The sequence below is a fragment of the Juglans microcarpa x Juglans regia genome, chromosome 7S (genome assembly GCF_004785595.1).
Source record: "Juglans microcarpa x Juglans regia isolate MS1-56 chromosome 7S, Jm3101_v1.0, whole genome shotgun sequence".
NCBI lineage: Eukaryota > Viridiplantae > Streptophyta > Magnoliopsida > Fagales > Juglandaceae > Juglans > Juglans microcarpa x Juglans regia.
The window spans coordinates 6,517,614-6,538,209 of NC_054607.1; the positions used below are offsets into that span (position 1 = coordinate 6,517,614).

The 20,596-nt window shown below is 39.1% G+C and overlaps 1 protein-coding gene and 1 long non-coding RNA gene across 2 annotated transcripts; one reads left to right on the forward strand and one right to left on the reverse strand.

Annotated features, from left to right (window-relative positions):
* Nucleotides 1-44: 44 nt before the first annotated feature.
* Nucleotides 45-5,023, forward strand: LOC121240549 (beta-glucosidase BoGH3B-like). The gene is given in 10 exon segments (XM_041138007.1): nt 45-360; nt 492-523; nt 526-701; nt 1,345-1,435; nt 1,816-1,961; nt 2,342-2,585; nt 2,690-2,794; nt 2,885-3,067; nt 3,346-3,547; nt 4,370-5,023. Coding segments are annotated over 10 exon segments (1,845 nt in total). The 5' UTR covers nt 45-188; the 3' UTR covers nt 4,864-5,023.
* LOC121240551 lies at nt 3,052-19,579 on the reverse strand. The gene is made up of 3 exons (XR_005935560.1): nt 19,567-19,579; nt 16,404-16,406; nt 3,052-3,182 (listed from the first exon to the last, which is right to left on the reverse strand). It is a non-coding gene; the product is annotated as an uncharacterized LOC121240551 (long non-coding RNA).
* Nucleotides 19,580-20,596: the final 1,017 nt, after the last annotated feature.

A 20,596-nucleotide genomic window follows, 5' to 3' on the forward strand; every position in this document is an offset into this window, starting at 1 on the left:
ATGCGGGTTCTACTTCCTACCCTTAGTCATTCCCGCCCCTTATAAAAGACAGTGAACTCCAGCGATTAGTCTCACAGATTTGAACATAGTAAGTTTTAAGTTGCTGTCTGTTTCATTTGCTTTCTGCTGTCTCTCTGTGTTTTAGTACGCTCGCTGACGACGGATAAGCAAGGCGGATTACCAGAATTATGAGCCAAGTGAAGGTCTTGGATTATTGCGTTTACAGAGACCCCAATGCAGCAGTGGAGGCTCGCATCAAAGACCTGCTCTCTCGAATGACATTGAAAGAGAAGGTCGGCCAGATGACGATGATTGAGCGCCGTGTCGCCACCGACGACGCCATTAAAGACCTTTCCATTGGTACGGACCTCTCTATCTCTCTCTCTCTCTCTTCCCATGTCTAGAAGTTGCTTACTGTTACATGTATGTGCCCTTCTGTGCATGTTTTGTTTCTGCAGTTTTGCTGACATTTTGTGGACTATTTTCTGTAGGGGGCATGATGAGTGCTGGTGGGAGTGGACCCTTCGGAAGGTGAAAACAAAGTCGTCGGATTGGGCCGATATGGTTGACAGGTTTCAGAAGTCGGCGCTTGATTCACGGCTAGGGATACCTTTAATATATGGGATTGATGCGATTCATGGTAACAATAGTATCTATGGTGCCACCATATTTCCTCATAATATTGGCCTTGGAGCTACAAGGTTAGTGTTTGACTCTGTCCCGGGTTTCTTACATAATTAGGCACTTCTGGGCAAAACTAGAACAGGAAACATAGAAAGATTGTGAAAAAAAAAGGAAAAGACCTTAAAAAGTTTGCTTTATAGACTCTAAATCTAAAAAGTGCATTCAAATCACTATATCCAAAGAAAATCAAAGTCATATCTGGACCTATACCCCAAAATACCAGTAAATGTTATAACTGCAACCTCTTGGAATCGTTATAATTTGCAAGAACTTATCCCTTCCAAACTATATGGGATTCTATCCACCACCCTTTCATATTAAATATGAGTATTACAGTTGATGGGAGACTGTTGGAAGAAAGATGGAAAATGGCATGCCGTTTGAAATCTTAATTTACTAATAAATAGGTCAATGGTCAGAGTACTCCATAACCTGTACTTTAATTTCTCATAGGACCATCTTATCAGCCACCAGCTTAGTTTATGCTTTAGCCTTTGAAAGGTAGGGATAAAAACCATTTCTGGGGAAGTTAAAGGACAAATAACCATAACAGCTAACCCTTATGAATTTCTCCGCTCTTCTTAAAATCTCAAAGCAGCCAAATGGAAGGTATTTGGCCCTTTTGCTTCAGGACCACTTATATTGTAAAACTTATGATAGGGATGCAGATTTGGCTCGAAAGATTGGGGAAGCAACGGCACTTGAAGTTAGAGCTAGCGGCATTAACTATACTTTTGCTCCTTGTGTGGCTGTAAGTACTGTAAATGTGACCTTGTGCTGGGCCATTATCTGTTTTAAGTGGTTGGTGCTTGCAATTTGGCAGTAGGCTTATAGTTGTAAGAAGTTAACAGTTCTTTATGCTTTTCAATATCTGTGGAGAATATTGACTATGTTTCTCTTCAAATGTTGCTGCCATTTCAATGAGTTAGGGATCTCTTGTAGTGTAAAGAACTAACAAACTAATTTAAATGTTGAGAAGCTCGACATGTAAATCATGAACAAGTGATATTATGCTAGCTAGCGTTATGTCTGAGGTGTTATTCTTCTATCTCCTTTCACGTGTTTGTCTTCTAAACACTCTTTTGTGGACAAGAAATTGTCAGGAAAACTCATTTACATAAGTTCTGATAGGTTTCAAGGGATCCCAGATGGGGGAGGTGCTATGAAAGTTACAGTGAAGACGCTGGAATTGTTAGAAAGATGACTTCCATTGTCACAGGCCTGCAGGGCCAGCAGCCCCCGAAACACCCAAAGGGCTACCCTTTTGTGGCTGGGAGGTAGCGAAAAGTGGTTGATATTCTATTTGCATTTATTTAATGACTATACTTATATCTTTAATCAAATTCACTCCTTAGCTAGTTCATTCCACATTCATCATCAATTTAAATACGTTTATTAATGTCTGAGAAAAACATATGGCGACTGGGAAAAAAGAAAGATTTAACGGATTCTAGAAATCACGTCAATTTGTGGGTTTATTTTATGTAATATCTTTCATATATTTCGATTCTTAAATAGTTACATAACTAACTTAACTCTTCATACTTTCAAGCTTTGTAATATATACTCATAATAATGCAAAGAAACCCTGATTGTCAATTCCTCTGTTAGCAGCCGTCCGATTGACTCTTTCTCATAATCCCACTTTTGTTTCCAGAAACAATGTTATTGCTTGTGCAAAGCATTTTGTAGGGGATGGGGGTACGGAAGGAGGAATAAATGAGGGGAATACCATATTATCATACGAGGAATTAGAAAGGATACATATGGCACCTTATCTGGATTGTATTTCTCGGGGAGTTTCCACTATTATGGCATCCTATTCTAGCTGGAATGGGCGTAAACTGCATGCTGACCATTTTCTCTTGACAGAAATTTTAAAAGATAAGCTCGGTTTTAAGGTAAAAAGCTTGATATTACTTGTATAACTCATTTCTTTTGTTGGGGTTCTGAGATTATAGTTTCTGCACATCTAGATAAATCGTGGGAAAATATTCTGCTGCAGGGTGTTGTAATTTCTGACTGGAGAGGACTTGACAGACTTAGCGAACCTCGTGGCTCAAACTATCGTTACTGTATTTCCTCTGCTATTAATGCTGGAATAGACATGGTATAGATTCATTGAACTCCAATTCCAAAATCTATAACAAGGTTTCTTCATTTATTTATATCTTCTTTGCCTGACTGAGAAAAGATGCAGGTGATGGTGCCTTACAGATACGAACTTTTTGTGGGGGATTTGACATTTCTAGTTGAATCAGGGGAGATACAAATGTCAAGGATCGATGATGCTGTTGAACGGATACTTAGAGTGAAGTTTGCTGCCAGTCTTTTTGAATTTCCTTTCGCGAATAGATCTGTGCTTGATACAGTTGGATGCAAGGTGACTTTTTGAAACATTTAGCAAACGGTGGTGCAGACATTTTTGGCATCTACACGATCTTTGGAAGATGCAAAAGCTTTCCCTTTATTCGTTAAGCTGAATCAGTCATCTCTCCCTTGTATTAATGCCATTAGAAACAGTTGCATAACTACTGTTTTCATTCTAATTATTTAAAAGATATCAAATGCTTTCAGTTAGCAACTAACTATACCATCAAACTCAACTGATTTAGTACTTAAAAACTGAGATAAAAGTTTGGCAATCGAAATTTTCTGCAGCTGCACAGAGATTTAGCACGTGAAGCAGTCCGCAAGTCTTTGGTTCTTTTGAAAAATGGAAAGGATCTGAAGAACCCTTTTCTTCCATTGGATAGAAATGCGAAAAGAATTCTTGTTGCTGGGACACATGCTGATGATCTTGGATATCAGTGTGGTGGGTGGACAGCTGATTGGAAAGGAAGCAGCGGCAACATTGCAATTGGTATGTAATTACGTTGTTAATCTTATAAGTATTAAGCAATAGGTTGACTTTCACCATGAGAGCGAAAACATATTTAGCTTTGTAAGACTGATTTGTTTCTTTAGAATCACTGTGATACTCGCTAACTATATCAGTTATGATGGGCAATATTTTCCAATCTATGGTTATTCCTGGGTTTTGTATGGCATGTATGGCTACAGAGACAGTCAACGAGTCTCCTTAAATGAGGTTGTCCATATCCAGTTTGAATGGTTCAGAGGAGGAGAGCTGCTTGGCGTTTCCAATGTTGGGGTTGATTGATTGATCATTTTAAGTCGAAGCATGGTGAATCTATTCCGTCACTACAAACAGCAGCTAACATGGAGAATCTATCCGCAACTGCAGCATCATAATTACTTTGTATTGGTTCCTTGGTGGGCTCAGCCTAGTTTGCACAGCTTGACAGCTTGTGCAGGGGAAGTTGCCTGCATGCCAATCGAAGTTCCCTGCTTGTTTTCCTCATCTGGTAGTGGATGACTGGTTTTTAAAGCTGCAGGTCAGCCACAAAGTAATCCATGAGAGTCAGTCCTTTGGATCTGGTGGGGGCCATTTCTTGGATTGGACCAAAAACTGAAGATATTTTTTGGATTGAAAAAGTAAAATTAGAAAATAATAAATGGTCACAAAACTTTAAACTTCAAAATTATTTTAAGTTTAAACAGTTAAGTTATAAAACTCATCATGTGGCTCAACAGGAGCGAAAGTTCTGTTTCGAAAATTATATATGTTATAGATGTGTTGGAAGCACGATGGCGATGAACTCATGATGTCATTTCGTTTTAGGCACAACTATCTTGGATGCAATTAAAGAAGCAGTTGGAAATGAAACAGAAGTAGTTTATGAGCAATATCCATCGGCAGACACCTTAGCACGTCGGGATTTCTCTTATGCAATTGTAGCTGTTGGGGAAGAACCCTATGCAGAGACACATGGTGACAATTCGGAGCTTGTAATCCCGTTTGATGGAGCTGACTTATTAAGTTCAGTTGCTGGCTGTATCCCCACATTGGCAATTCTGGTATCTGGAAGACCCTTAGCTCTTGAGCCATGGCTTTTGGAGAAGATAGATGCTCTGATTGCTGCTTGGTTGCCGGGAAGTGAAGGAGGAGGAATTGCAGATGTTGTCTTTGGGGATCATGACTTTGAGGGCAGACTGCCAGTGACATGGTTCAAAAGGGTCGAGCAGCTGCCCTTGCATGCTGAAATGAATGCATGCGACCCTCTATTCTCACTAGGCTTTGGGTTGACATGCAACAAGGAGAAATCTCCGAACTGATAAAGTTAGTTTATATATGTATATAGTTTCTCTGAGTCACTTAAAGCAGAAGCAGTGCTGCAGTTGGCTCATGAATAGATTTTTCCACTGGTATGACAACAATGTTGTCTGTACTCTTTTCTGTATTTCCACTGGCTTCTAGTTCTAGTTATTGCCCTGTGAACTGTAACACCCGGACCCAAAATGGGTATAGTTGGACTTTAGATTTTTATTTACTTATTTATTGGAGCTTGATGTTTTAAGTTTTTATTTTACGGACTTGAGTAGTGATTTTTTTTTTCTTCTCTTTCGGTCTTTATTTTTTTCCGTAAGTTTGTTTTTCTTGTGCACGTCGTGCATGCTCTCGCTCAACCCATCTTCATCCGCTCGCACGTCTCCTCCTTTAGGGTTTTCTTTCTTGTTTGATCCACCTATATATATTCTTATATATATTTGTATTCGAAGAAAGCTTCCTCCGCTACCCTCCTTAGATGACCTCGGCCGGTCAGTTTTCCCTAAGCTTCTGCCCTCCTTGGTGATCACTGCCATCTCCCAAACTCCTCCTCGGAACCTTTCCCAGCCACTAGGCGTCGCAGTCGAGCCAGCCCGAGAAACTTCCGGTAGTTGTTCCGTGATTTGTTTCCTTAAAAATCGTTTCCCGTGTGTCTTCACCATCAGCGGACTCAACCTGGGTTGTCCACCGCGCGTAACCAACTATCCAGACCTCACCACCGTGCCCACTGCCCAGTCACACGAAGCTGTCGCCTAGCCTCCAGCAGCCTCTACAGCAAGCATCGGACTGCTCTGTTTTGGCATCCAAAAACAGAGCATTTTTCTAGCCACCTTGAGCCGCTGAAAACACCCTCCACCGAAAGCTCCTTTGCGATGTGCCCCCTCAGAAACTGCCAGGGAGGACGTCTCATCACCCCTGTCCGCCGCACGCTGCCTCTGTTTCCCCGGTAAGCTCACGCCATTTCTGGTTGGTGTCTCTGTTCTCTCGGTATCTACCTCACTTTTCCCTCACCGTGTGCCTCTCTCACTCGTCTCCCTCTCTTGCTCTCGCAGCCAGTGACCAGGTGCCACTCCCTTTCGCCGTAGCCAACCACCAGCTCCACGCCGTCGTGCCCCACCTCTCCGTAAGTGCTTCAGCTGCACTGTGTGGAGTTTTCTTTTCCGGCGTGTATATATATATATGTATTTGTATGTTACGTGAACTATAGGATGTATTATTACATTTTTAGCCCTTAAAGCATACCTCTAGATTTATTGTTTCGGGTGTTTAATTTTGTGAGTTTATATTATGTACTTTGGATTTTGAAATCATGGGTTTACAACGTGAACTGCATGTGTTTTTTTTATTTTTAGACTTAGGCACATGTGAGTTGTACTTTGTTAAGTTGTTTTTTTGTAAAAGACTGATTTTTTTTTAACAAAATATTTTTTATGAAAATATTGATAAATTCTTGGAGTGATTGGTAAATGCAAAATCTTATTTTAAATCCTTTTTAAAAGAATATTTTTTTTTTATTTAAACAAAAGTATGATCATCTACTTATAATGATTTCGATATAGTTACGCTATTTTTAGTTTTATAATTTATAAATAAATTGGAATTTAATGTTTTAGTCGGAGTTATTATGTTGGATATTGATGAGTTAGAAAGTGATGTTGGTATATTAGGAATAATGAGAATTTAGGTTTTTGAGGAATTAAAATAGGTTATTTTAGCATTTTAGGCTTAAATTTTGAGATACGTGATTAATTGAAAATTTATGAGAAGTACGTGATTATTTTATAAGTGACGATTAATTATTATCCGACGCTTTTGAGGAATTTTGAAAAAGCTAAGAAGTCCAGGTAAGCGGGGTTCCTATGCTAGACTTTGCATTAAAATAAAATGTGCTGAGGTTATTTTGGAAAATATACATATTTGATTTTGAAAAGAAATTTGAACTACCTCGGTTATTTGTTCTGCATTACTCATGAGATTCTGTATAAGAATAAATTATTTTCTGTCATGATTGGTGTAAACATGAGCTTATTTTTTGACATTCTGTTTCTGAACTTTGAAAAAGAGAGCGAATATGAAATTTTGTGCATAAGTTATGTTGTATAATGATTTTGTTCTATTTTAAAGATTTTCTGCGCTCTGATATGATCTGATGTGATTTCTGAAAACCTCTGGCATAACATTCTATTTCTGTTTTTGTTTCGTTCTGACCTCACCACGGGTGTAAAACTGTGGCCTCTGTTCGGGTTGGTACCAATTTTTCTGTTTCTGGTGCACCCACTTTGGAAACAAAGTGGTTTTCTGTGTGGTCTTTCCTATGTGCACACTCGTGGGTCCGAGAATGAATAAGGGGAAGATTCACATTCTGTTTCTGCTCGGTTAGCTATCGGGGTTTGCACAACCCTACCAAGGGGGTTAAACATGGTATTTGTTCTGATTTGATAAGATAAGATGTGATGTTTCAGTTTATGCTATGCCAAAGGGATTTTTTATTATGAATATTTTTGATCTTTTGCTCTGATATTTTTGATGACATGTTATGACGCTACATTTTGAAAACATTATTCTGTTTCTGCATTCTGAAAGAAAATATTTTGTTCTGCATTCTGTTTTCTGTAAATGCTCATATTTACACACTAGTATATGTCATCTGCTTACTGAGTTGTTGATAACTCACCCCTTATCTCCATATATTTTTCAGATATTTTTTATGGTTCAGCTGGAAAACAAGAGTAGAAAGTTTTAACAGGTGTGATGATCAGAGTGGAATAAGTGCCAGATGGTACAAGTGCTTATTTGAGAGTCGTAGTTAGTAAACCAAAATTATGTTTAAGATATTTTGATTTGATGAATTAAGGATAATTTCGAGTTTTAGAGAGTTTTTAATTTATGTTATTGAGTTTTTCTTTATCGTCCCCATGGAGGAATTTAGACATTTGGATTGATTAAATTGATTAATATTTTATTGGATTCTTCGGATTTTATAGTTGTACTATTTAAGTTGATATGAGGTATTAAGAGTTAACTCTTCGGAACTCTGGGAACGGGGCGTTACAGTTGGTATCGGAGACAGGTTTGAATTCTGCATACTGTAGACCTTGGAGGTTTAGATATCTGTGGGTTCATAAGATGTGGAAATTTCAATATAGGAATTGGAGGATTATAAGGATAGCCATGTAGATATTTAAGTTTGAGTTCCAAGAACCTTATGATGGATTTTGATGGGATTTGAGGTTTCAGATTTTGCTAATGTTAGGAATTGAATTTGGAACTTTGAGGTTATAGATTCTAGTGATATACGTGTGTATTAAGTGATGTCAGATTTGCTTAGTTATCTGATATATATATATATATATATGTATATGTGTTTAGATGCATATTTTATTTATCCTCTTATTTTATTCTATTTACCTGGTATTTTCGCTTTCTTTCATTTTTAGAACGTTTCACCGAGTTTAGACTTTCAGGATGGCTGCTCGTCGTAGAGTTCGAACTCTTGAAGATTTGAACGAAGATGACAATGGTGGGGGTTGCACGTTCGAACAATTTAATCGAACGCATCCTCCCATATTTGATGGAAGAGGCGATGCGAATGCTGCGGAAGATTGGATACAAGACATTGAAGAAATATTTGGTGTTTTGGAGTGCACCGATCAGCAAAAAGTCAGGTTCGCAGCCTTCAAACTATCTGGAGAAGCAAAGAGATGGTGGAATTCTGAGAAAATTATCAGGGAAACTGAGGGGACTGGGTTATTTGTTTGGGCTCAATTCAAGCAGAATTTCTTTGATCGATTTTTCCCTAAAACTGATAGGGAAGTAAGAGCTCGTGAGTTCACTAACTTGGTGCAAGGGACCATGACTGTGCGCTAGTATGCTGCAAGGTTTACGGAATTATCACATTTCGCCGCATACTTGATTCCTGATGAGGAGAAAAAGACTAGGAAGTTTGAGGAAGGTTTGAACTATAGGATTTATGAACGTGTGATGATATTTCAGATTCAGAATTAGTACACAAGGCGATGCTAGTTGAGCAGAATCTCAAGAGGGGTACTGAATTGCAAGAACAGAGAAAGAGAGCTACTCCACATGGATCCTCTAGTATGGATCAAGGGCCATGGAAGAAGAGAAATGATGGAAGCAGCTCGGGACAAAAGCAAATGCAAGTAAATCAATCGAACAACCTCTGTAAGTTTTGTAATCGTGCACATACTGGAGAGTGCAGAAGGGAAATGGGGGCATGTTTTCGATGCGGTAAGACCGGACATCTTATCAGGGAATGCCCTTTGCTGCTGACAGACAACAAGAAGCCTAACCCACATCCAGGTTCCCAACAAGCGAATCAGGGTAATAATCAACGTAGAATGGGACCGGCCCGAGTGTTCGCACTAACATCTGAAGATGCTGAGAATGACAACAATGAGATCACAGGTACCTCACTCTATTTCTCCTTGAAATCTTTTTAATTTAGTCGAGATTAGTTATGCTTGTATGGAGCTGTTCTTATAGGGTAGCTTAGAATATTAAAGTTTGGTTGAGAGTAGATTTTCTAAGGATTTGAAATTTGTGAATCGAGGTTATTCAGGACTTAAGCTTGGAACTTTTGATTATACTACTTTGTTTTAAGAGTTCTCTGTTAATTAGTTGTAAATGCGGGGTTTAGTTCTTTTCCGGGGTATGCGACTCAATGTTTTTTTTTTTAGGACTATAAGTTGATAGAGTGAGCAGCGGAAGCGTGGTTTGGTGAGTGATATGATAGTTTGAGAGTTTATTTCGTCATTTAGTGAGGCTTTATATTAGGTGGAGATTTTTAAAATTTATTTTTGGATATTTAATTGTATTATTGAGGTTTATATTCCAGACTTTAAAAGGCAGTGTATGCGAATGTGTTTGGCTAGAGAAATTATGGGAGAATACGATCGACAATATGGGAGGGTTAGAATTTGAAATATTAGGTTTGACAATTGCGGAATATTAATTAGGTTTGACATTATGATTATCGAATGGGTTAGGCATGGAATTGTTGTAGCGGATAAATATTTAGTCCTTGTTTCTGGTACTAGCAAATTTCGAGGATGAAATTTTTTTTAAGGGAGGGAGAATGTAACACAAGGACCCAAAATGGGTATAGTTGGACTTTAGATTTTTATTTATTTATTTATTGGAGCTTGATGTTTTAAGTTTTTATTTTACGGACTTGAGTAGTGATTTTTTTTTTCTTCTCTTTCGGTCTTTATTGTTTTCCGTAAGTTTGTTTTTCTCGTGCACGTCGTGCATGCTCTCGCTCAACCCATCTTCATCCGCTCGCACGTCTCCACCTTTAGGGTTTTCTTTCTTGTTTCATCCACCTATATATATTCTTATATATATTTGTATTCGAAGAAAGCTTACGCCGCTACCCTCCTTAGATGACCTCGGCCAGCCAGTTTTCCCTAAGCTTCTGCCCTCCTTGGTGATCACTGCCATCTCCCAAACTCCTCCTCGGAACCTTTCCCAGCCACTAGGCATCGCAGTCGAGCCAGCCCGAGAAACTTTCGGTAGTTGTTCCGTGATTTGTTTCCTTAAAAATCGTTTCCCGTGCGTCTTCACCATCAGCGAACGCAACCTGGGTTGTCCACCGCGCGTAACCAACTATCCAGACCTCACCACCGTGCCCTCTGCCCAGTCACACGAAGCTATCGCCTAGCCTCCCGTAGCCTCTACAACAAGCATCGGACTGCTCTGTTTTGGCATCCAAAAACAGAGCATTTTTCCAGCCACCTTGAGCCGCTGAAAACACCCTCCACCGAAAGCTCCTCCGCGATGTGCCCACTCAAAAACTGCCAGGAAGGACGTCTCATCACCCCTGTCCGTCGCACACTGCCTCTGTTTCCCCTGTAAGCTCATGCCATTTCTAGTTGGTGTCTTTGTTCTCTTGGTATCTACCTCACTTTTTCCTCACCGTGTGCCTCTCTCACTCGTCTCCCTCTCTTGCTCTCGCAGCCAGTGACCAGGTGCCACTCCCTTTCGCCGTAGCCAACCACTAGCTCCACGCCGTCGTGCCCCACCTCTCCGTAAGTGCTTCAGCTGCACTGTGTGGAGTTTTCTTTTCCGGCGTGTATATATATATATATGTATTTGTATGTTACGTGAACTATAGGATGTATTATTACATTTTTACCCCTTAAAGCATACCTCTAGATTTATTGTTTCGGGTGTTTAATTTTGTGAGTTTATATTATGTACTTTGGATTTTGAAATCATGGGTTTACAACGTGAGCTGCATGTGTTTTTTTATTTATTTTTAGACTTAGGCACATGTGAGTTGTACTTTGTGAAGTTGTTTTTTTGTAAAAGACTGATTTTTTTTTTTTTAACAAAATATTTTTTTATGAAAATATTGAGAAATTCTTGGAGTGATTGGTAAATGCAAAATCTTATTTTAAATCCTTTTTAAAAGAATATTTTTTTGATTTAAACAAAAGTATGATCATCTACTTATAATGATTTCGATATAGTTACGCTATTTTTAGTTTTATAATTTATAAATAAATTGGAATTTAATGTTTTAGTCGGAGTTATTATGTTGGATATTGATAAGTTAGAAAGTGATGTTGGTATATTAGGAATAATGAGAATTTAGGTTTTTGAGGAATTAAAATAGGTTATTTTAGCATTTTAGGCTTAAATATTGAGATACGTGATTAATTGAAAATTTATGAGAAGTACGTGATTATTTTATAGGTGACGATTAATTATTATCTGACGCTTTTGAGGAATTTTGAAAAATCTAAGAAGTCCAGGTAAGCGGGGTTCTTATGCTAGACTTTGCATTAAAATAAAATGTGCTAAGGTTATTTTGGAAAATATACATATTTGATTTTGAAAAGAAATTTGAACTACCTCGGTTATTTGTTCTGCATTACTCATGAGATTCTGTATAAGAATAAATTATTTTCTGTCATGACTGGTGTAAACATGAGCTTATTTTTTGACATTCTGTTTCTGAATTTTGAAAAAGAGAGCGAATATGAAATTTTGTGCATAAGTTATGTTGTATAATGATTTTGTTCTATTCTAAAGATTTTCTGCACTCTGATATGATCTGATGTGATTTCTGAAAACCTCTGGCATAACATTCTATTTCTGTTTCTGTTCCGTTCTGACCTCACCAGGGGTGTAAAACTATGGACTCTGTTCGGGTTGGTACTAACTTTTCTGTTTCTGGTGCACTCACTTTGGAAACAAAGTGGTTTTCTGCATAGTCTTTCCTATGTGCACACTCGGGGCTTCGAGAATGAATAAGGGGAAGATTCACATTCTATTTCTACTCGGTTAGTTACCGGGGTTTGCACAACCCTACCACGGGGGTTAAACATGGTATTTGTTCTGATTTGATAAGATAAGGTGTGATGTTTCAGTTTATGCTATGCCAAAGGGATTTTTTATTATGAATATTTTCGATCTTTCACTCTGATATTTTTGATGACATGTTATGACGCTATATTTTGAAGACATTATTCTGTTTCTGCATTCTGAAAGAAAATATTTTGTTCTGCATTCTGTTTTCTGTAAATGCTCATGTTTACACACTAGTATATGTCATCTGCTTACTGAGTTGTTGATAACTCACCCCTTATCTCCATATATTTTTTAGATATTTTTTATGATTCAGCTGGAGAACAAGAGTAGAAAGTTTTAACAGGTGTGATGATCAGAGTGGAATAAGTGCCAGAGGGTACAAGTGCTTATTTGAGAGTCGTAGTTAGTAAACCAAATTTATGTTTCAGATATTTTGATTTGATGAGTTAAGGATAATTTCGAGTTTTAGAGAGTTTTTAATTTATGTTATTGAGTTTTTCTTTATCGTCCTCATGGAGGAATTTAGACATTTGGATTGATTAAATTGATTAATATTTTATTGGATTTTTCAGATTTTATAGTTGTACTATTTAAGTTGATTTAAGGTATTAAGAGTTAACTCTCCGGACCTCTGGGAACGGGGCGTTACATGAATAGCATATGGGATGGCTTTTGTGGAAGATGGTTTGTGGTTTGTTGAATAAGATTTAAGCAGTTTGGCCATGCTCATCTGTTTATACATGGGAGGAGGATGGACTCTTCATGCTAAGCTTATTATTTTGGATCTCATCTATTACAATATCAAATTCCCTGATGAGAAAAGCTTCAAATTGGTTAGGGAGTGAATTAGAAGTTTACACCATCCAATGGAAAAAGAACACGCAAGCCTTTCTTTTTGTTTACCATGGATATGACTGTAGATTATTACCCTCTGTTCTGTCACATTCCCCACAATCCTCTCTGCATTCAGTTCGTTTTCTTCTTTTCTCTAGCGTTACCTTTTTCTTTCACTCTCTCTCTCATCTCTAGCCGAATCTTCGAAGCAACTATAGCGGATTTAAATAGAAAAAAATGTCTGAAGCATGTTGCTCAACCTCTCTCTTCCATCGCCAAGCTCTCTCTCTCTCCTCTACTTCACAAGCCGAAGCCAGCCTCTATCTCTTCTCAAGCCAGCCCGTCGGCCTCTCTCTCTCTCTATCCTCAAGCACAGCCTGTAAGTCTCTCTCTCCTTTCCATTTCGTCTTTTAACAATTAAAACTTCATTTGTTTAATTGAAGAGTTAAATATCTTTTGTTTTCATTCTTTTTACATTAACATTCATCTGATGTTCATCAAATCCAAGCATTAGGAAACAGTAAAAATCTGGGTTCTTTCTTTCCAAACCCAAACTCTAGAACATGAACGTGTTTGCTGTGGAACGTGAACAAACCAAAGTGGTTGATAATTTCTTCCTTCTAAAATCTCGAATGTGAATGTTGGCTTCAATTCCTTAAATATCAGAGCAAAAAGATCATTTTAGGTACCAAAACTTATGGGTATCTTCAATCTTTAATTTTCTTCAAAATAAAAAATAAGAAACTTGCATTTATGAAACCAAAGTGCATTCATTTCAATTATTTGCCTGAGTTCGCATATCTTCAATCAATGTTTTAAGCGGTATGTATCAGTTGTTTTCTGAGTTGAATAGCAAGAAGTTAGTAACTACGGAACCAAAATGCGTTCGATTCAATTGTGTTTAGTATATTTTGTATTTTGGGTGATGAGGTCAAGGGAAGCAAATGGAAGGAGGGAGGGAGAGAACGTGAACGTGTTTGTTGAGGAGAGAGAGAGAGAGTGAGAAGGGGGTGAAAGAGGATATAGAGGTGAGGGGAGAAACACGGGAATTGGGAGAGGGGGAGAAACCTGCAACTAATTCCATTTTTTCCCTACAATCAATTTTGTTTTACATATCTTAAAACTTACACGTGTCAAACTATGATTGGATGGTGTAAAATTTTATTTTTCACCGCTCCCTTCCCTGATATACTAAGATGTTAAGTAAATATTATTAACCCATTCACCTCCTTTGTTGCTCTCTTTTTCTCCCTTCCTCTCTCTCTCTCCCCTCAATAATTTTCATCCCTCTCTCTCCTCAAAGCAACTGCTATTTTCATCCTTATCTCTCTCTAGGAGAAACACTAAAGGAAGAGGGGGGAGGGGGGGGGGGGGGGGAAGGGATTAAAACCTTGCTTCCACTGGCGAGAGAAAGGGCTGAAAAACAAAAGGTAAATCAGGAGTAGCCCCACAAGATATCGTCGAAGCAAGTGGCGAGCCAGAACCTGCTGCCACTTCCTCAACATATTCTTCAACATTTTCCACGTCAACATTTTCCACCCGAGGAGGTTCCACGGGAACATCAAGGCACCGAGCAGCGGAAGGTGGAGACAAAGGCAATACAAGCAGAGGAGCCTCGAAAGATTGGAACTCCGTTTGAGTAGATGGAGGCACCAACAAGTAAGGATTCAGAGGGACCATATCATCCTCTCCCAGAGGATTATCATCGCCCTTCTTTGTAGAAACATCTCCCAATGTGCTTAAGGGCTATGCAGCGGCCATAGTGGCAGCTTCTGCGGTAATAATGGCTTCGAGATCCTCGTCGGATAGAGACATCACATCATCCAAGGAAAGAGTTGATGGCACCACAAAGGTAGATAGTTTGCTCAATTTCTCCTTAGGTGTCGCCTCCATGCTCCCACTCGCTCGGGAAGTCTTTCCACTATGTTTAGACTGGGGGGGCCGATTTAATGTCACATTCGCTCGCCTTTGGCATCAATTTGCTCGGTTGCTCTGGAAGAGGAGTCAACTTATTGCCTCCACTAGGCGCAAGAGGGAGTAAGGAGTCATGCTTTGAAGAGATGGACTCATCAGAATGAGGCAAGACACTGGCCTTTTTGAGTTTTCTCTTCTTTGATCCATCAGCACCAGCGCGCTTCTTTTTCCTCAAGTCACCTGCCGGTAGGGGGCACCCAAACACTCACGTCCTAATACATGGGCCTGACTAGGAACCATTGGAACTTCTCAAGAATCAACCAACCTCACACGACCCTCCTCACGAGGGGAAAGAATAACCTCAAAGTCATCCCCATCAGGAATAGGAGACCAGCATGCCTTAACATGAAACTCCCGAATAACAGCTTCATCGGTGGGAAATTCCCAACCCTTGCCAGTAAGTAGAAAAAATTCATTGGTTCAATCTTTCACATGCAAATATTTACGCTCCAACTCAACCAATGCCCTTTTGGCCCTAAAACTGCAAAGATTCCCATCCAAACGCCTAAACCCGTGTAGGGAGAAAAACTCACGGGCTGTTAAATCTGGATATTGATTACCCACAGGTTCTAGGACCTTTCGCCACAAAACGCAGCAACCCATCAAAATTCTCCAGTTGTTGGGCACTAATTGAGCTGGGGCGAGCCCGAGGACGTCTAACACGTCGTGGACTGGTCATACAAAGGGCATATGAAGCCCCATGGTAAACATAGCAAAGCAAAGGGCAACAGAAACAACCATATCTTTAGCATTGATAGCTTTCTGGTTTAGAGTAAGGGCCCTCAAATTGACAGAGTCGGGAATATTGAAGTTGTTTCATTGATTCTCTAGTTCGCGGGAAGTAATGGTTGAAGACCAGCGAGAGCCCACAAATATGGACGTCGGAGGAGCAACGACAATCCGGGGAGAAGAGTCGCAGGGTGGTGAAGTTTCAGAGGTAGAAACCATGCCCTTACCTTTAGAAGACGAGGACGCCATGGAGAAAGAAAAGAGAATAAGAACTTGGAAAGAGGGCAAGAACTTGAAAGGAGAGCAAGAACTCAGAAAGAAAGCAAGAAATGCAAAAGAGGCAGAAGTTCGAAAGAGAAGGGAAAATGAATAGCAAATGTGCATTAATTAGGAATGTACGTGAGGAAACGGTTGACGTGCCCGAGAAATGAAGGTGAAACTGCGCTTTGACATGCCTCGAAAACTGAAACGGTGCTTAGATTTAAGTCCCATCACACCAGATGTAGTGAGACTTCGCGGGGTAACTGGAGAGATCATTCCTCTCGCCCATACAGTACGAGCCTGAGCCTTCACCTACTAATGATTCAAGTCCCATCACACCAGATGTAATAAGACTTCGCGGGGTAACTAGAGAGGGCATTCCTCTCACCCATAGAGTACGGGCCGGGGCCTTCACCTACTCATGATTTGAGTCCCAATACTGAAGGGGCCCATTAGAGACAAGAATGACCCAACCCACTTACCATTGCTGACTACGTAACCACCCAGTGGTAATAAAGGAAGGGTAGTTATTATAACAATCCATTAGAGTAAAAACCCTCATCACTTAAGCAACAGAATTGTTCATAAGTTCTATATAAGAGGAAAACCAGGTACGTAAAAGGGATCAGATTTATAGGTATTATTATTATTATCTTCAGTCACTGACTTAGGTATCGGAGACGTTCCCTTAAACACCCAAGCCCTCTACTCTTTGCAGTTGGTCGTGAGGTGGTGACGGTGAAACACGTCCATAACAAGCATTGTGCCAGGGAGATACGAGTTTTTCTATTTTTAAGTTGGTGTGTAAAGTACACTATTTACATCAATTAAATGGTAAAATTTGATTTGTAAGATTCAAATTTCAAATTTTATATTCAAAATCAAATTATGTCATGTAAGTACTTTACTAGGTGGACTCTATATACTGACTTAAAAATAGAAATTTTCAAGACATAAATAGTAGAGTTACATACAAAAATAATCTCTATGGTTTGGCGTTTGGATAGATTAATTACTATAATTTTAAAAATTTTACTTCCCATTGGTTTAAGACGTCACTAACGAAGCTTACACATTGTAAGCACGAACATAAGATAAGTGCCTATAGAATGTTTGTCAACACGTTTCAATAAAAATAAAATAAATGTAATTAAATTTTGACTTCAATTTATAAACAAAAAAAACTTTTAAATTAAGAAAACCTTAATCTTTAAAATAAGCTAAAGTGAAATGGTGATCACGTTACACCCTTAATCTTAAAGAGAGGGAGGTGACATCTGGGGCTGGGCTTCGACGGAGTCAGAATGCCCAATTCCGACTAAAGTCGAAGGCCAAGTTGAGTTCCGACTTCTACTTCGAATCGGAGAGGATTCCGACTTAGAGTTAGGTTTTTTTCCCAATTATCTTACCGCTTTTTCAGCATCCAAACAATATACAAAAATTCTAAACAACATCTAACAATTTTCATATCTGCACCCCTATTGCATGGCCATATCAAAAAATGTGCGGAGAGGCTCAAAGAAAGACAAGCATTTGAGAGGAAACAACTCGCAAAAATTAGGATGCCTAGAAAAGATTTTTGAGAGAGAAATTGATGTCAATGACGAAGACAACATCCAAAAATTAGGATGCCTAGACAACTCACAAAACTTGATGAAGACAAGCATGAGAGACTCAAAGAAAGAGAGTATGTGAGGCTGAGTAGTTGCTATCAGCTGAGGACAAGAGAGAAAACAGAAGAAGAGAGAAAACAACATAAGGTTTTAGTTGAAATGAAGAGATGAACATATAAGAGGTGTGAACGGCGTCGTTTTAAGAAATTCTTAAAAAGAGTTTGCAAAAAATTGTCTCGTAGGGGGAGGGGTTCGAACGCGAGTCAGCGTGTTTGCAAAACGTATGCTTGCACCATTTGGCCACTCATCGATCCAATGAAGTCTACAAGTGGCACTTGTGTGACCTGTAGATATCATGGGGGTGGTCGCGCATCACTCTCGAGTCTCACGAGAAAGGTACATGACTATTATTTTTAAGAGAAATTCTCTATGTAGTCCCATATCAGATGACTGGGCGCGCATGTCCAACGAGGCAAAAATGTCCCGTTTTACTAAGTTGAGTTTACGACATCGTCTTGCTCGAGAAAAATCTTCTCTTCGTGATGACTCTCCCCTTTTCTCGTTTGGCTGGTCTTCTCTTCATGAGAGATTGCTCTTCCTTCCTCCCGAGACCCAAGCTTTGCCCAGAAGAGTAATTTCGTCTGTCTGAGCCCAGCCCTAACAAAGTCGTGCGAGGTGGTGGAGTTGCTTCTACCCAAAATAGTACTTCCGTCTAAGCCCAACCCTAACTTCACTCCGTTTGAGCCTTAATTCGCTTTGCCCAGAAGAGTAATTTTGTTCACCTGAGCCCACCCTTATCGTCATCGTGCGAGGTGGTGGAGGAGCTGATTCCGCCCAAAAGAGTAATTCCGTCTGAGCCCAGCCTTAACTTCACTCTGTTTAAGCCCTAATTCCATTCCGTTCGTGAAATAGGTTGATTTCTGACAATTTTTTTATGGCAATGTTTCTCTGTTATTGCAATGTGATTTTCTAGCTGAGCAATTTAGATTCTTTACATCTTTAATTATGGCATTTATTATGCTTTCTGATTTTTTTTGGAAATTAAGGCATTTGATAGGCATTTGGTATTCCTTATATCTTCATACACGTTCCAGTTGAGCAATTCAAATAAGAATAAATATTTAATTACTGCATTTGGTATGCTTTTTTATTTTTGTTGGAAATTAAGGCATTTGGTAATTCTGTGTTTGAGTTCGTATTGGAAATTAAGCTAGTTGGTAATTATGGAAATTAAGGCATCTTTAATTACAACTATATACACGTTTTTGTTAGAAATTCTGTATTCAGTTCGTATTGGGAATTAAGCTAGTTGGTAATTTTGGAAATTAAGGCATCTTTAATTACATCTTCATACACGTTTTTGTTGGAAATTCTGTGTTGAGTTCGTATTGGAAATTAAGGCATTTGGTAATTCTGGAAATTAAGGCATCTTTAATTACATCTTCATACACGTTTTTGTTGAAAATTTTGTGTTGAGTTCATATTGGAAATGTCGTGCAGTAAAAGTTGCAATCCAATTGCTTGAGAAAATGTGTGAGAGGGATTCAGTTTCATGAAATGTAATGATCTCTGGGTTTTACCAATCAGGGGATTTCACGGTTTCATTGATTACTTTAAGCAAGATGATTTTGGAATATGGTTTGCACTAGGGATGAAAAACTGACCCTTGGTTCGGTTCTATACAAAAATCGAAACCGACCGAAACTAGTATTTTGGAGAAGAAAATCGACCGAAAACAAACCATGTAAGGGGTAAAACTGTTCGTTTCGGTTGCCGGCTGGTTCACAGTCGGTTTGGCGATTTGCTGGAAATAAGTTCTTACAATCCCACCACCAAATTCAAAAATATCCATCAATCCTGAAATAGCCATTCAATCCCACAATAGAATCAAGAAAATAAAAATAACACTAGACAAAATAAGATACCACAAAATACAAATCATGATGCTACCTTTTGGAGTGAAACTATTAACTGAAAATCAGACCTAAAAAAATATTTTGGAGTGAAAACTGAAAAGACCAGTGGGTCCGTGGGAGTGGGATACACCATTTGCCAGAGAGACGTGGACATCATGGAGGCTGGGTCGCTACTGCTGCCGCTGCAAATGCCACTGCCACAGCCGTTACCGATGCCGATGTCGCAGTCGTTGGAGAGGAGGGCTACGGAAGGCTGAAGCTGGAGATCGAGGATGAAATGAGGGCCGAGGGCTCGAATGAGAATAGAATAAGAGGGCGCGCCCTTTTGAATAAGCCCTAGGATGAAACGGCGCTATTTAGATTTGCCAAAAGGCATCGTTCCCCTTTAGTGTTTTTTTTTTTTTTTAGCTCAAGAAGCAAAATGATGCCGTTTCATTTATTTAAGTGAAACAATGTCGTTTTAGAATGTCATATATATATAAAAGAAAGGGTTGCTAACGTCGGCCAGTTCATTGATTTTTTCCTAATTCAAACTGAGATGAACCGGCCGACGTCAATTTTGTTGAAATTCCACCACTGACCGACCGGTTCACTGTCGGTTTTGGCTGGTTTTGAGCTCCGGTGGCCGATTTGGGTCGGTCCCGATCGGTTTGCCACTTTCGTGTACAACCCTAGTTTGCACCTAGCTTCCTAATCAACCAATGCATGTAAAGCTGGATCCTGTTTTACATTTTAATTTTTAATTTCCTGCACTCTACCTTAATATATGAAGGTGATTGTCCAATTTCCAGAAACTAATGGTGTCTATAGGGACCTTAACATGCTCTGACCATGCACTTTTTGCCACTACTCCTGTGCACATATTTGCCTGTAGTATTTGACATTACATTCTGCTAGGTAATTATGATGCCATAACATTGGTGGCTTATATTTTTGGTATTGTCACATTCAACATTGCTTTTGGTGATCACGTGTTCCTTTTGTGGCATGGGTTTTATTATTTGATATGAACACATGAAACTTTGAATTATTATTTTATGTATGAACTTGTAACTTTTATTCTTTGATTTTGTTGTTGC